We start from the raw sequence: 15,577 nt of genomic DNA, 5'->3' as shown, positions 1-15,577 counted from the left end.
TTTCAAGTGGAGGAGCCATGTAATTTTATGAAGTAAGAACTGTTAGACTCTATCTCACATCTACTGAATGCAAAACAAACTTGAATGAAGCTAGAATTGTACTAACAATCCAAATTTAAGTATTAAAGTTGCTACAGATATAAACAGCAAGAGAAAAGACCTACTTTGAAAGTCACCGTTGCCTTTGTGCAATAAAATCCTATAGAAACAATAGGATCCTTCAAAGCCTGTGCTTTTTGCTGATGCGTAGTTGATGCAGGATCATTCCCAACAAAGTCTTCCTCGCCATCGTCATAACTCACAATTGCAGGCACAAAGGACCAGGCCCATGATACCCATCCCTGTGGCTGCTCCTCATCTTGCTGTGAATATAACTCTTGACCTTTATACTGAGTAGGATATTGCATATCTATTCTTGTTTCATCTTCAGAACCTATCAATTAAAATTAAGTCACTTTAAATAAGTCAAAAGAATTTAACTAAGAAAATAGAAATACACATCCTTCACAATTTTTCCTCCCATATCCTTCTATTATAAGATATAAACAAATGATACATTGATTATTATTATTTGAAACCAATAATTTAGCATTATGACTCTCAAGTTTCTGTATGTTGTACTGTATCAATCTCCTTTAGTAGGTTATGGTTAATGTGATGTGGAAAGTAGCTTATCAACTGCACATAACTTTTAACTGTATTTGATAAAGACAAAGAATAAATTAATTATTTAACGTCGCTCATGATGTTTTAAACCAACAACAAAAAACCTACCTCTCAAAAATAAGGCTGATATATTGAAAAACTGACTTTTCTCAGAAACGTAATACTACAAAGATCCAAGAAATATTCTTCATTTCCTGATGCACCCATGGAGGAAAAAAAAATGGAAAGTGCTTCTAGGCAAAATGTACCCCTGCCCAAACAAGAATTATCCCAAAGATGAAAGCAAACATTACAATAAAATGACTTTTATATGTAGCTAAGAAAAATAATAATGTTGGGGCCTCTTTCTTACTAGCAAGTAAGATATTATATACCTTTCCTGTTGTACAGATGAAAAAATTATAGGGAAGAAATTTTATTTGGTTACAAATTGGCAGACCAAAGATTTAGATTCCAACCACTCTTTAATTTATGCCACCTTTGTAAAGACAAACTCCATCAAAGTCCCTTAATATTATTCTAGCTATATAAACAAAAGAGGCATCATGAAATTTAGGAAAAAAAAAAATTACTTTTTAAAAATTTCACAGGGACCAGGAACAGTGACTAGCACCTGTAATCCCAGAACTTTGGGAGGCCGAGATGGGCAGATCACCTGAGCTCAGGAGTTCGAGACCAGCCTCAGCAACATGATGAAACCCTGTCACTACTAAAAGTACAAAAAACTGTCCAGGTGTAAAATTCATAGGGGCCAGGATCAGTGACATACACCTGTAATCCCAGCACTTTGGGAGGCCAAAGTGGGCAGATCACCTGAGCTCAGGAGTTCAAGACCAGCCTGGGCAACACGGTGAAACCCTATCCCTACTTTAAAAAAACAAAAAAAAAATTGTCTGGGTGTGGTGGTGTGCACCCATTATGGTCACAGCAACTTGGGAGGCTGAGGTGGCACGAGAATCACTTGAAGCCAGGAGGCAAGCATTGCAGTGAGCCATGATCATACCACTGCACTGCAGCCTGGGTGACAGAGCAAGACCCTAGACCCTGTCTAAAAAAAAAAAAAAATACACCATAGGAAAAGTAGTCTCCAGCAGATTCACTCATATCTACTCTCCATTGATAAATCTATAAATACACATACTCTTTTAAATCTTTAAATAACATCCTTACAGGTTTTCTTATTGAAAAAGCTTTAAAACTTTTTAAACTCTTATGACAGGAGACTCTTGGAACATTCTACATTTACAGGTTATGAATGTTTGCCTTCTTTCACCTGAGAAGGAAAAGGCTTAATAAGAATTAACTAGAGTAACTAAAATAATAGTACCAAGACACTTTAGCCATTGTAGTTCAGAATAAGTTTTATATAAGTTGCAAACCCTGTTGGGCCCACTGGCTCATTCCTATAATCCCAGCACTTTGGGAGCCCGAGATGGCAGAATCACATGAAGCCAGGAGTTCAAGAACAGCCTGCTACAACAAAGTGAGACCCCCCCACCTCGACAAAAATTTAAAAAAAAAAAAATTTATCAGCCACACTCAGTGTCATGCACCTGTAGTCCCAGCCACTCAGGAGGCTGAGGCTGGAGGATTGCTTGAGCCCAGGAGTTCAAGGCTGCAGTGAGCTATGATCATGCCATCATACTCCAGCCTGGGCAAAAGTGAGACTATGTAAATAAATAAATAATAAATACATAAAGTAAAATAAAATTTTAAAAAGACACAAAAAAGCTTTAAATGGACAAATATTTAACACATACTTCACAAAGGTAGATAAAGGCCTATAATCACATTAAAAATTCAAAATAATTAGCCATCAAAAAATGCAAATTAAAAAACCATAAGATACCACAACACACTCATCCCAATGGCAAAAAAGTAAAAAAATACACCATTGAATGTTAGCAAGGATGTAGGCCAACTGCAACTCTTACACATTGTTGATAGGAATATAAAATGGTACAATCACATTGGAAAAAGTTATGGAAGTTTCTTTGAAAAATAAACATATAATTCTACTCTTAAGTATTTACCCAAAAGAAAGAATAGCACATGTCTACGTGAAATTTCTACAAAAATATCTATGAAAGTTTTATTTATAATAGCCAAAAACGAAAAACAGCCCAAGTGTCCATCAACAACTGAATGGTAAAATAAACTATAGTATATTCACATGGTATATTCATACAATGTATCTAGCAATGAAAAGGAAAGAACGACTGCTATATGCAACAACATAGATAAATACCAAACACACTATGCTTAATGAAAGAAACCTTTATACATACTGTTTCCATTTATATGAAATTCTAGAATCAGCAAAACTAAATCTATAGTTTTAAGGAACTTCAGAATAGTGTTTTCTCGAGGGGAGGCAGGCAGGTGAAAGGGGGATGACTAGAAAGGGGTATAAGAAACTATCTCAGCTGTAAATGACCTATATCTTGATGAGTGTTTTGCATCACACAGGTGTATGTATTTCTCAAACTCACTGAATTTTACTTTGGAGATTTAACTTCCAAAAAAAACTAAAATCACCCACTTAGTAGAAACTCTATATAACAACAGGCAGCTGAGGGTTAGGGGTGAAGTGTACCAATGTTTGTAACTTAACTTGAAAGGCATCAAAAACAATCATTTTATTGATAAATAGAGAAAGGGATGTTAGATGAACCGATATGTGATGAAGCAAATGTAACAGAATATCAATAGTAGACTCTAGATGATACGTATGTGAGTGTTCACCTTATAATAACTCTTACAGCTTTTCCATATATTTGAAATTTGTCATGTTGGAAAAAAATAAAATAAGTATCCTCTACGTGCTATGTTTGCTCCAGGTATAAGACACTGTTTCTGTCTCAGAAGTGCATTGTCTAACAAAAATTTACCCTCTAGTGTGAAATAAAGGTACGTTTTATATCTATGTACTCTGATTCATGTTGTTCTCCATGCTTTAACGTAGTAAGATTTTTTAATGAGATAAAGTTTAAATAGCATAAAATTCAACATTTAAAGGTGTACAATTCAGTGGGATTTTTTTAATAGTCACAAGTTCTGCTCCCATCACCACTACCTAATTTTAGAACATTTTCATCATTCCAAAAAGAAGCCTACTTATTTGCAGTCATTCTCTCCTCCCCTCAAATCCTGGTTACTAATCTACTTCCTGCCTCTACAGAACTGCCTATTCTGAACATTTCTAATGGAATCATAGCACATGTGTTATCTTTTGATTGGCTGCTTTCACTTAAGATAACGCTTTCAAGGTTCATCCATGCTGAAGCCTATATCAGTATTTCATTTTTTTGTATAGCTAAATAATACTCCAATGTATGAATATACCATAATTGGATAATCCATTCATCAGTTGATAGACATTTCAACTGTGTCCAGTTTTTGGCTACTATGAACATGTTACCATGAACATTTCATATATAAGTTTTTACATGGACATATGTTATCAATTCTCTTGATATATACGTAGGAATGGAATTGCTGGGTCAATATGGTAACTCTATATTTAACGTTTTGAAGAACTGCCATATTGTTTTCCAAAGCAACTATATACCATTTTACACTCCCAACAACAACTTATATGAGTTCCAATTTCTCCACATCCTCACCAATACCTGTTATTTTGTATTTTTTTTTTATTATAGTCATCTAGTACCTGTGAAGTGGTATGTCATTGAGGTTTTGATTTGCTTGTTTGCTATTTGTTTATCTTCTTTGGAGAAATGTCTCTTTGCCCATTTTTAATTGGTTTATTTGCTCCTAAGTTTTAAATGCCCTTCTCTTAGGGCCTTATCTATGGAAATTAATCATCTTAAAACTTTCTGAGTCTCAGGCCCTATACCAAGTTGAAATCAGTCATTCCTTTCATCTTTCTACATCAGATCATTCATGATATTTATCAAACTTTCTGCCATTCTACCATACATCATACTTAACTAACTACTGACACATCTATCTGTCCTATTTTATCTTAAAATTCTAAGGGAAAGAAATACATCAAAATGATCTCTGTATTTTCCCACATTACATATCCTTCAATGAAGTTTACATTTCATTAATTAACAGCACTAAAATAATTCAATTTTACTTAAGTGAAGTTTTGCAGAAAAATTACCAATACTATTATGTACTAGGAAATTTTGAGGTTATACTACTTCAACTTTTATCAAATGTATATCCCGAGTCAAGCATGGTGGCTCATGCCTGTAATCCCAGCACTTTGTGATGCTGAGGTGGGCAGATCACTTATGCCTAGGAGTTTGAGACCACCCCGGGCAACACAGCAAAACCTGTCTCTACAAAAAATGCAAAAATTAGTCAGGCATGGTGGCGCGTGCCTGCAGCCCTAACTACTAGGAAGGCTGTGGTAGAAGGATCACCTGAGCCTGGGAGGTCGAGGTTGCAGTGACCCATGATCGTGCCACTGCACTCCAGCCTGGGTGCCAGAGCAAAACCCTGTCTCATTCATAAATAAATAAGTAGTACATTCTGAACACTTATATTTATTAGAAATATATGTTATTTTTAGCATATAGGAAAAAATCAGAATGTCATCCAGCATGTAGATAAAATTAAAGTAGTGTAGGCCAGGTGCAGTGGCTCGTATCCAGCACTTCAGGAGGCCAAGGCGGGCAGATCACAAGGTCAGGAGTTTGAGACTAGCCTGGCCAATACGGTGAAACCCCATCTCTACTAAAAAAATACAAAAATGAGGCAGGTGTGGTGGTGCATGTCTGTAATCCCAGCTACTTGGGAGGCTGAGGCAAGAGAACTGCCTGAACCTGAGAGGCAGAGGTTGCAGTGAGCCATGATTGCACCACGGCACTGCAGCCCAGGCAACGGAACTAGTCTCCGTCTCAAAACAAAACAAAAAAATTAAAATAGTGTAAAACAACCAAAAAACAATCAGCCCATCTCATTAGAATACAGTAAAACTCAATCTAATACATTTTTTAAAGTTTCTCAATGGTAAAATGTAAGAATAGTCTTAAAGTTTTTGTTTAATAAAGTTTTACATTAGTTACCTGTAATGTTTCCTAGCATATCTTTATTATGACAAGTAGGGTCCTCTATTTCGCCTTCTTTAAAACTGCCTATTTCTCCGTAGTAAAGAGCAATTCCAAGTTGCATTATACGAATAAACATAGGCAGTTGTTGATCTGTGATAGAAAGTTTCAAACTTTCTACTAAAGTATGAATCTGCATTTTGAAAAAGACAAAAACACCAACAAACACATGTTTAAAAAGAGTACCTTTTACGTAAAGAAATGTTTTAAGGTCTTCAAATGGCCTAACACAAAAGAAACGCTCCAAACATTTTAATACTTAAATCAAAACGATACTCTAAGATCTTAGGAATTAAGTAGATTTTGCTATGATGATCAATACACGTTAGCTAGAAACTATATTAAACCAAATGATGTACATACAAATAGAATTAATAGTGAGAAGGTATAATCACATTAGATTTCCAGATTACTGTTCCAGAAACAAAGTTAGTTATGTAACCAAATAGCTACTCTATAACATTAAGAGAATAACAGTACTACCCCCAAAAAACAGAACAATCTGTCAAAACCAAGAATAATAAAAATTTTATGTCATTTTAGTGAAACTCTAATCATTCTTTCCAGGTTTATTAACCATAAATAATACGTACATCTAAAACCATGTGTTAACTGGGGAAAAGACTAATATTACAACTATGAAAGTATGTAATTAATAAAAATTTTTGTCAAATATGGAAAAACAAGTGAAATGTATGTTGAAAAACGTTTTTCAAATTTTAAATAAGATTTAAATAACAAAATTTTTCAAATTGTAAAGATTTAAATGACATAAAATTTATTCAACTGATAAAATGAAACAATTATAACAAAGAAATAAGATTAACTACTAGCAAATAGGATATACAGCAATCAAAGTTCTCCTTAAATAAAGAGACATCAATGGAATATAAACACAGCTTCGGTGTAATGGTTTCCTGCTGTTATCGAAATATGGAGTAAAACCAATTAAGCCATAAAGTCCAGTCTCTTAGAAGGTTTATTTTGACTAATGTATTTGAGTGTCTATGAAAGATGAAGTAGTAGTAATGGCAATCATCGTATTTTTAGGGCTTAAAGCACATAAAAAAGTTCATGTTAAGGGGGAGAAAACTGTATGGGGGGACTGTGAAATACCATATTTCAAATATAAGCACAAGTTTTTAAAAACTGACCTAATAATCATACACTGAATAAACAATGAAGAGGTAAGAAAATGGGGAATGAATGGGGGAGGTGAGCAGGAAAGGAGTATGCACATCTGCTAAAGTTTCCTTAATTTGAAATTTCTCTGCCATATTCTTTTAAATCTTGTATTGCACCAATAGCACTGGACATAAGCAGTCAGCAAAACCAACAACAAAGAATCTGTCTTAAGTGTCTTTTTAAAAACTCCTTAAAACGAGTAAGATTAATAGTCAACAGGAAAATGGATAAAGAACCCGAACTGAGAATACAAAGAACAAATGATCAGTGAATGTGTTTTCAAAAATCTAACTTCAGTAATAAACAGCAATTAAATTACATATCATTTGTTGTTCAACAAGTTGGCAATTTTTAAAATATGATCATATTTAAGGATAACAAGAGTATGATGTAGGCACTCCCCCTAATGTTCATGGGAGTATAACCTGGCTAAATCTTTCTGGAAACAATTTGGCAATACAGATCACAGGTCTTAAAAAAAAGATATTTGCAATTATACAAATCTTTCCTAAGGAATTACTCAGGAAATGTGGTCAAAGATCTATGCACAGAATTTCACTGCTCTGAGAAACTGCAAAGTAAATTTCTAAAAACAGGAGAAACGTTAAATAAATTACGTACCCATAGGATCTGTATCTCATAAACGTCATAATCACCAGAACATATTTATTTCACACAAAAAAATGGAAAATTATAAAAAGCCAACCCAAAATATAAATGCATTCAAAATAAACATACATGAAAGATTTGAAAAGAAACAGAGGGGCCAGGCACGGTGATTCATGCCTGTAATCCCAGCACTTTGGGAGGCTGAGCCAGGGAGATCACGCATGAGGTCAGGAGCTCGAGACCAGCCTGATCAACAGGGCAAAACCCCGTCTCTACTAAAAATACAAAAATTAGCCAGGCCTGGTGGACGGCACCTGTAATCCCAGCTACTCGGGAGACTGAGGCAGGAGAATTGTTTGAACCCAGGAGGCAGAGGTTGCAGTGAGCTGAGATCATGCCACTGCACTCCAGCCTGGGCAACAAGAACAAGACTTTGTCTCAAAAAAAAAAAAAAAAGAAAAGAAAGAAAAGAAATAGAGTATCCAGAGCATTTTGAGAAACCTCTGTTTGTGAGGTAATTAATGAGGTTGACCATATCTATTTAATACATATTCCCTAGGATTAGGAGTTGGAAGGATGATGGGTCTAACCCACAATGGCAAATCTCAACATTACAATAGTATTAACAAAAAACTCAGGCAGGCATGGTGGTTCATGCCAGGATTCCCAGCACTTTGGGAGGCGTAGACAGGAGAATTACTTGAAGCTAGGAGGTTCGAGACCAGCCTGAGCTGCAGAGTGAGACTCCGTCTCTACAAAAAACAATTTAAAATGAGCCAGGGATAGAGACATGCGCCTATAGTTCTAGCTACTTGAGAGCCTGAGGCAGAAGGATCGCTTGAGCCCAGGAGTTCAAGGTTACAGTGAAGTATGATTGTGCCACTGCACTCCAGCCTGGGTGACAGGGAGCCTCGAAGGTAAAGAAAAAAGGAAAGAGGAAAAAGGAGAGCGAGCAGAGGGGAGGGGAGAGAAAGGGAGGAGAAGGGAGGGAGAAAGGAGGGAATTAAAAAGAGAGAGAAAAGAAAAGAAGAAAGAAATAAAACCTCAAAAATTGATTTCAGTTGAGCATAAAACATTGATATCACATATTTGGCAACTATTATACACGTTTATTTATGTTAAGGGACTTTTTCAGTGAAATGTCATGGCTAATCAGTTGTGAGAACACAAACTTACTTATATGCCAACACTAAGTTTTTTCTCATCTATTTTTATCTTCCTCTAATATAACCACATCCCAGAACAGACTATTACATATGCACTAATGATCAAAAAGAGTATTTTATATAGTAAACGTACATATATCCATTACTTGCTTTCAATGTATCTTGAATTTACCTTCACATTCCCCAACTTTACTAGAAAACCCAAGGCTAAAGAAAGTAAGCCCATTTCCCTGAGATAGAGCCATCAATATTACTAAGTTAATTATTTTCCATGTTTATCTTTGCCAAAGAAGCTAATTCAAATATAGAAGGAAAAAGTAACAGAATATAAACAAACCAATATGCATTATACACTGTGTGGAAAAAAGTAAAACACAGGTGACTGAGCACTACCAAGAAAAAAAATGTAGATTTTACATATTAAGTACAGTAAGGCTACATAAAATAGAAAAAATTATATTTTAAATAAAATATAATGTAACAGCCATACCCAAACAGAAACAGTAGTCAATACCAGTGTTCAGACACCTAAGTCCAGCCCTTCCATCACAGAACTTTGACAGTCAGTGGCAAGTAATTCAACAATAAACATTTATTCCACATTAAAACCTAGTTAACGGATCAGAAGTCACCGAATTCTTTTTCCAAGATACAGTGATAGGCAGACAAACAATATTCAGAAAACTTAAATAAGACAACAATATTTATGCTTAGATACTAACCACATACACTGAAAACATACACTACATTGGAGAGAAAATTTTCACAGGTATCAAAAGACATGTCCTGTGCTCACTTAGAAATGGAAGCTAAATCTTTGGTATACATGGACATAAAGATGGGAACAACAGACAGTGTGGACTCTAAAAGGAAGGAAGGAGGGAGAGAGAATAAGCGCTGAAAAACTTCCTATTGGGTACTATGTTCACTATCTGGGTGATGGTATCAATGGGAGCCCAAACCTAAGCATCATACAATATACCCTTATAACAAATCCCTTAATCTTAAATAAAAATGGAAATAAAAAATAAAAAGACATGTCCTGAATAACTCCCTAAGATTTTAATTACATTTTAAAAATCATAAATCAAAAGCTAAAACTTCTTGAACCAATGAACTAAAATATTGGGTTAGTATATCAAGCTTTACAAAGTCACCTAGTAAAGAGAAGAAAAAGTATAGATAGCAGATCATGCTGAACAGATTATAAGAACTGAAATACAGAATACTGATATGCAGTCCATTGTGGGTATAAATATACCCTTTAATATTATTTCCTCTATCTACTTGAAGAGAGAAACACTAATAAACAGCTGGACAAACTAAAAAAATAAAATTACAGAGAAAAGTTGTCTCTAAACTCTACTAGAATATATCATACAGAAATGTATAAATACAACATAAAAATCATAAACAGAAATAAAATTTTTATAAAAACACATGGCATACATATTTATAAGGTTAATTTCCTCATTTGTTAATAATGATTATCATCCGCAAGAGTCAATAAACAAAATAAAGACATGCAACTTAACTACAAAAAAAAGAGATACCTACTTTAATAACAGATGGCATCTTGGAATTTAGGTTATCATATGTAAAATGAAGACGAGTTCTGAAGGAACATTTGTACAATAAAGGATCCTGGTAAAATTCTATTTTACCACTGGCATTCCGTTTATCAAGACAAACTGTACAGTCAGAAAAATTGATAACCTTTCTCAGCACCAAATCAGTTGCTAAAAAGGAAAGAAAACATTTTAAGTAAAAAGGAAAATGAGCAAGGGAAAGGCAACCATTATTTATTAGTATAAATAGTAATAAAACTAATAACAGAAAATAAGATTCATGGAGCGTTTAATACATAATGTCAGACCATATGCAATGAACTTTTCATTTTATTATACAATTTAAATCTTCCAACAACTTTATGAAATAGGCACAATTCTCCCCATTTTATACGTAAAGAATCAGAGACCTAATTAGCTTACCCCCAATATGCATGACACATTAACTACAAATTATTTTTAATTATGAAAAATTTCACTACAGTTCTCTTACACAATGAGATAATAAAATTCTTAAGAATCCATACTAAAGATAATTTTTTGAAGAAGTCATTCACTTAACATTCATTTTATATTAAAAAACTCACTGCTACTCTAAACTTGCACTATCCAATATGGTAGCCACCAGCCATATGTGGCTATTTAAAATTAAAATTATATAAAAATAAAAATTCAGGTCCTTGGTTGCACTAGCTATATTTCAAGTGCTCAACAGCCACATGTGGCTAGTGGCTACCATATTGGAGAGAGAAGATAAAAAACACTTGTATTATGACAGAAAGGTCTAGTGGAAAATACCACATTAATAAAGAAATCACCAATAACAGTCTAGAGTATATTTTCAAAGGAATAAAAATAAAACAGTTGATGGTAAAGTATAAAAGTATGAAATGAAGCCTTTAGCAAATCAATCATTTATTTCTTAACTGATAAGCAATTCCTAGGTAAATATCAGGCCCAAATCCACTTGCCCAGTGATTTTAAGTTAGCCATGGGAATTTAAAAAACAATAAAATGTGTTTTAGTTCGGGTTACAACACTATTTCTGAGTATATCCTGGTAACTTCTAATTAATTCAACATTTTATTTTTTAAGTTTTTAAAAAGTAGAAATTAAAGATGTGTCTAAATAGTATTATTTGCAGATAAATTTCAAAGTTGTCTGTTACTTGAAAAAAATATATGACTACCATATTTCAAATGTACATATTATATGAATAATGATTTAGTTACTAATATTATATGTGTACACAAATTAAGAAATTACAATAGTAGGACTAGAAATGAGAAGAAAAAACATAAGATATCCTGTAGGTGTTTCCTTCCCTCTCTTTATGATAACAATTATCATTTTCTGAGTATTTGCTATTACTCAGATACTACACTAAGTCTTTTACATCTCTTATCTGACAATATTTATAAGGTCCTGTTAAAAAATGTGAAAACTGAGGCACAGTGGTAATAGTTTGTCTACTGTTATACAGTTTATAAAGATTAGAGCTGTAATTCAAACTCTGGCAACCGTACTGCAGAGCTCATGTTCTCATCTACTGTGCTATAAGAACGTAAGCTATTCAGTCCAGGCATGATGGTTCACGCCTATAATCCCAGCACTTTGGGAAGTGGAGGCAGATTGCTTGAGGCCAGGAGTTCAAAATCAGCCTGGGCAAAGTGGTGAAACCCCATCTCTACTACAAATACAACAATTAGCTGGGTGTGGTGGCAAATGCAGAAAATCACAGCTACTCAGGAGACTGAGGCACAAGAATGACTTGAACCCAGGGGGTAGAGCTTGCAGTGAGCCAAGATCATGCCACTGCACTCCAGCCTGGACAACAGAATAAGACTCTCTCTAAAAAAAAAAAAAAAAAGTTAAGTATTCATATTTCAAGGATACCCCAGACAATTACTATTCAGTGAAAAAAGGAAATTACTGTTTTAAAAATGTTTTTTTTTAACATGAAATATAACAGCAACTATATTTCAAAAACTTACAAAATGAATTATAGTTTCTGGTACCTACTTTAAAAATATGCTACAATTTAATCAGTAAAATATTATTCATCACTGAAATTAGGGCTCTTCAACTATATACGCCAATATATAGAAACATTAAAAGCATAGTATTGATTGAAAACAGCAAACCTAAAATACAACATATAAGAATACTATTTTTAAAAAAAAGGTAGGAAACTTATTCAAAGAAATAGAGAAAACTTCCCAAACCTGGAGAAAGCAATCAAAGAAAAGCCTAAGACCTTTGGATTCACTGTCATATTCTACCAAACATTTAAAGAACTCATACCAATATTCACAAACTATTCCAAAAAATTGAAGTGGAGGGAATTCTTCCAAAATCATTTCCATACTATCCAAAGCAATCTATGAAATCAATGCAATCCCTATCAAAATACCAATGACACTTTCACAGACATAAGAAAAAACAATCCTAAAATATGTATGGAACCACAAAGACCCTAAATACTCAAAGCAACCCCAAGCAAAAAGAACACAGCTGGAGGCATCATACTCCCTGACTTTAAAATTTACTAAAAGCAATAATAACCAAAACAGCATGGTACTGGCACAAAAAAAGACACATAGCCCAGTGGAATAAAATTTAAAAACCCAGAAATAAATCCAAGCATTTACAGCCAACTGATTTTCTACATAGGGGCCAAGAAAACACACTGAGGAAAAGAACAGTCTCTTCAATAAATGGTGCTGGGAAAACGGCATATCTATATGCAGAACAAACCTAGACCCTTATCTCTCACTACAAAAATCAACTTGAGATAGATAAAAGACTTAAATGTAAGACCTGACATTGGTCTAGGCAAAGAATTTATGACTAAGACCTCAAAAGCATAGGCAACATGCTTTTGAATATACATCTTTTCTACCACAAAGACACACGCATGTGTATGTTCATTGCAGCACTATACACAATAGCAAAGACATGGAATCAACCTAGATGCCCAACAGTGGACTAGATAAAGAAAATACCAGACATATACACCATGGAATACTACACAGACATAAAAAAAGATGAAATCATGTCCTTTGCAGCAATATGGATAGAGCTGGAGGGCATTATCCTAAGCAAATTAATGCAGGAACAGAAAAACAAACACCGCATGTTCTCAATTATAAGTGGGAGCTAAGCACTGAGTATACATGGACACAAAGAAGGGAACAATAAATACCAAGGCCTACCTGAGGGTGGAGGGTGGGAGGAAGGTAAGAATCAAAAGATTAACCATTAGGTACTATGCTCATTACTTGAACGACAAAATAATCTGTATACCAAATGCACGCAACATGCAATTTACCCAAGTAACAGACCTGCACATGTACTCCCCGAACCTAAAATATAACTTGGAAAGGAAAAAAAAGAAATATTAATTCTCACATATAGTATGGATGGTAATAAATTGATTTAACCATTTCAGAGAACAATTCAGCAATATAAAACATAACTGAATGTTTACATACTCAGTTATTCTTTTCCTGATCATAATTTACAGAACTTGAACACGTAACAAGGAAACATAGAAAAGGATGTACATTCCAGCATTATGGGCAATGTCAGTATTTTAGAACAACTTGAATGTCAACCATATGGGAGATGATAGGATTCTGCCTCTAATAGTAGAAAAGACTAGATATTCTGAAGACCTTTATATTGAAATAAAAGTCTTGGAAATTATTTTAAAAATATGTAAGGGGAAGGAATGAGTTAAAGGAGAAAGAATAGATAGATGGCCCAAATATTTTATTTTTTAATCCATTATGGCAAGTAATTAGTGCAATCTGATTTGGTGTCAATTGAACATCTTATGTTTATTGGTCTTTGGGGTATACTCTTTTTTACATGTTTGTTCAAGTCTCCTGTCCACTTTTCTATTGAGCTATTTTTTTCTTATTGATTTATAAAAGTTATATATTGTGGATATAAGTATGTTGCAAATTGTAAGTATCAAGAATATACACTTCCATCTGTGGCTTGTCTTTTTACCCTCATAAAGACATTACAATTCTTATTTTAACTGCAATATTTTAATACAGCCTCATACATTACTTGTTGGTATAAAAAAATGGCATTACTATTATGAAAAAACTATTTGTCAGTTATCTCTGAAGCTTAACATAGGCCTACAGTATGACCCAGTAATTTCACTCCTAGGCATATACCCAACAGAAATATATGTATATGTCCACCAAAGGACATGTATGAAAATGTTCATTATAGCATTATTCATTATAGCCAAAACTGGACATAATTAAATCTATATCAATAGTACACTGAGCAAAAAAATGTTTTATTCACAACATGGACCAGACCTGCAAACTCACCATCCCCCATACATCAGGAAAGACCAGTGCAGGCAGAATCCCAACCCTTCCTCACCTGATTGTGCAGGGAGAGGAAACAGATATATACACACACAAATGAACTATTGTTACAAAAACCTGAATAAATTTCACTTACATAATATTGAGCAAAATAATCTAGGCCCAAAAATACATATGGTTCCATTCAAATAAAAATTTAAAGAGTCAAAACCCTACTACGGTGTCAGATGTCAGGAAAGTGGTTGCTTTGGGGAAAGAAGGGGCAGTAGTAAGTGAGTATATGTACAACAAGCACTTCTGGGTACTGAGATTGTTCAATTTCTTGAGCTTGGTAGTGGTTACATGAGTATGTTCATTTTATGGTATGTCATTTCGCTATGTGGGTTCTCTGTTTTTGAGTTTTTTTGTTTGTTTGTTTGAGATGGAGTCTTGCTCTATAGCCAAGGCTAGAACGCAGTGGCACAATCTCGGCTCACCCAGCCTCCACTTCCCAGGTTCAAGCGATTCTCCTGCCTCAGCCTCCCAAGTAGCTAGGATTACAGGCACCTGCCACCATGCCCAGCTAATTTTTTTTTGTATTTTTAGTAGAGATGGTGTTTTACCATGCTGGCCAGGCGGGTCTCAAACTCCTGACCTCAGGTGATCCGCCTGCCTCAGCCTCCCAAAATGCTGGGATTACAGGCGTAAACCACCACACCTGGCCAGTTATGTGTTTTTGCTTAATGCTCTTTCTTTTTTGTATGTTATGCTTCACTTAAAAAAAAACTATTTTTAAAAAAAACTAATAAAAGGGAAAATAATAGTTTCTTCCTCAGAGAGTTAAAGGGTTAAACAAGATAATTAATACAAAATATATAACACTAGCCCTGGTACTAAATAAACAGAAGATACTATTTTCACTGTCTTTATCACCACCATCATCATGAGCTTTCATATGGTATCAT

The 15,577-nt window shown here is 34.3% G+C and overlaps 1 protein-coding gene across 1 annotated transcript in view; it reads right to left on the bottom strand.

The window, feature by feature from the left end:
- VPS13B (vacuolar protein sorting 13 homolog B) overlaps positions 1 to 15,577 on the bottom strand; it is an 876,795-nt gene that overhangs the window by 789,463 nt on the left and 71,755 nt on the right. The window contains exons 6-8 of the mRNA XM_031669315.1: positions 10,268 to 10,449; positions 5,709 to 5,883; positions 165 to 433 (exon numbers count right to left, since the gene is read on the bottom strand). Coding sequence (XP_031525175.1) covers positions 165 to 433; positions 5,709 to 5,883; positions 10,268 to 10,449 — 626 coding nt within the window. The remainder of the gene's footprint in view (positions 1 to 164; positions 434 to 5,708; positions 5,884 to 10,267; positions 10,450 to 15,577) is intronic.

The sequence above is a fragment of the Papio anubis genome, chromosome 8 (genome assembly GCF_008728515.1).
Source record: "Papio anubis isolate 15944 chromosome 8, Panubis1.0, whole genome shotgun sequence".
Lineage (NCBI taxonomy): Eukaryota > Metazoa > Chordata > Mammalia > Primates > Cercopithecidae > Papio > Papio anubis.
The sequence above is the reverse complement of the archived record's forward strand: the minus strand, read 5'-3'. Positions and strand labels throughout refer to the sequence as shown.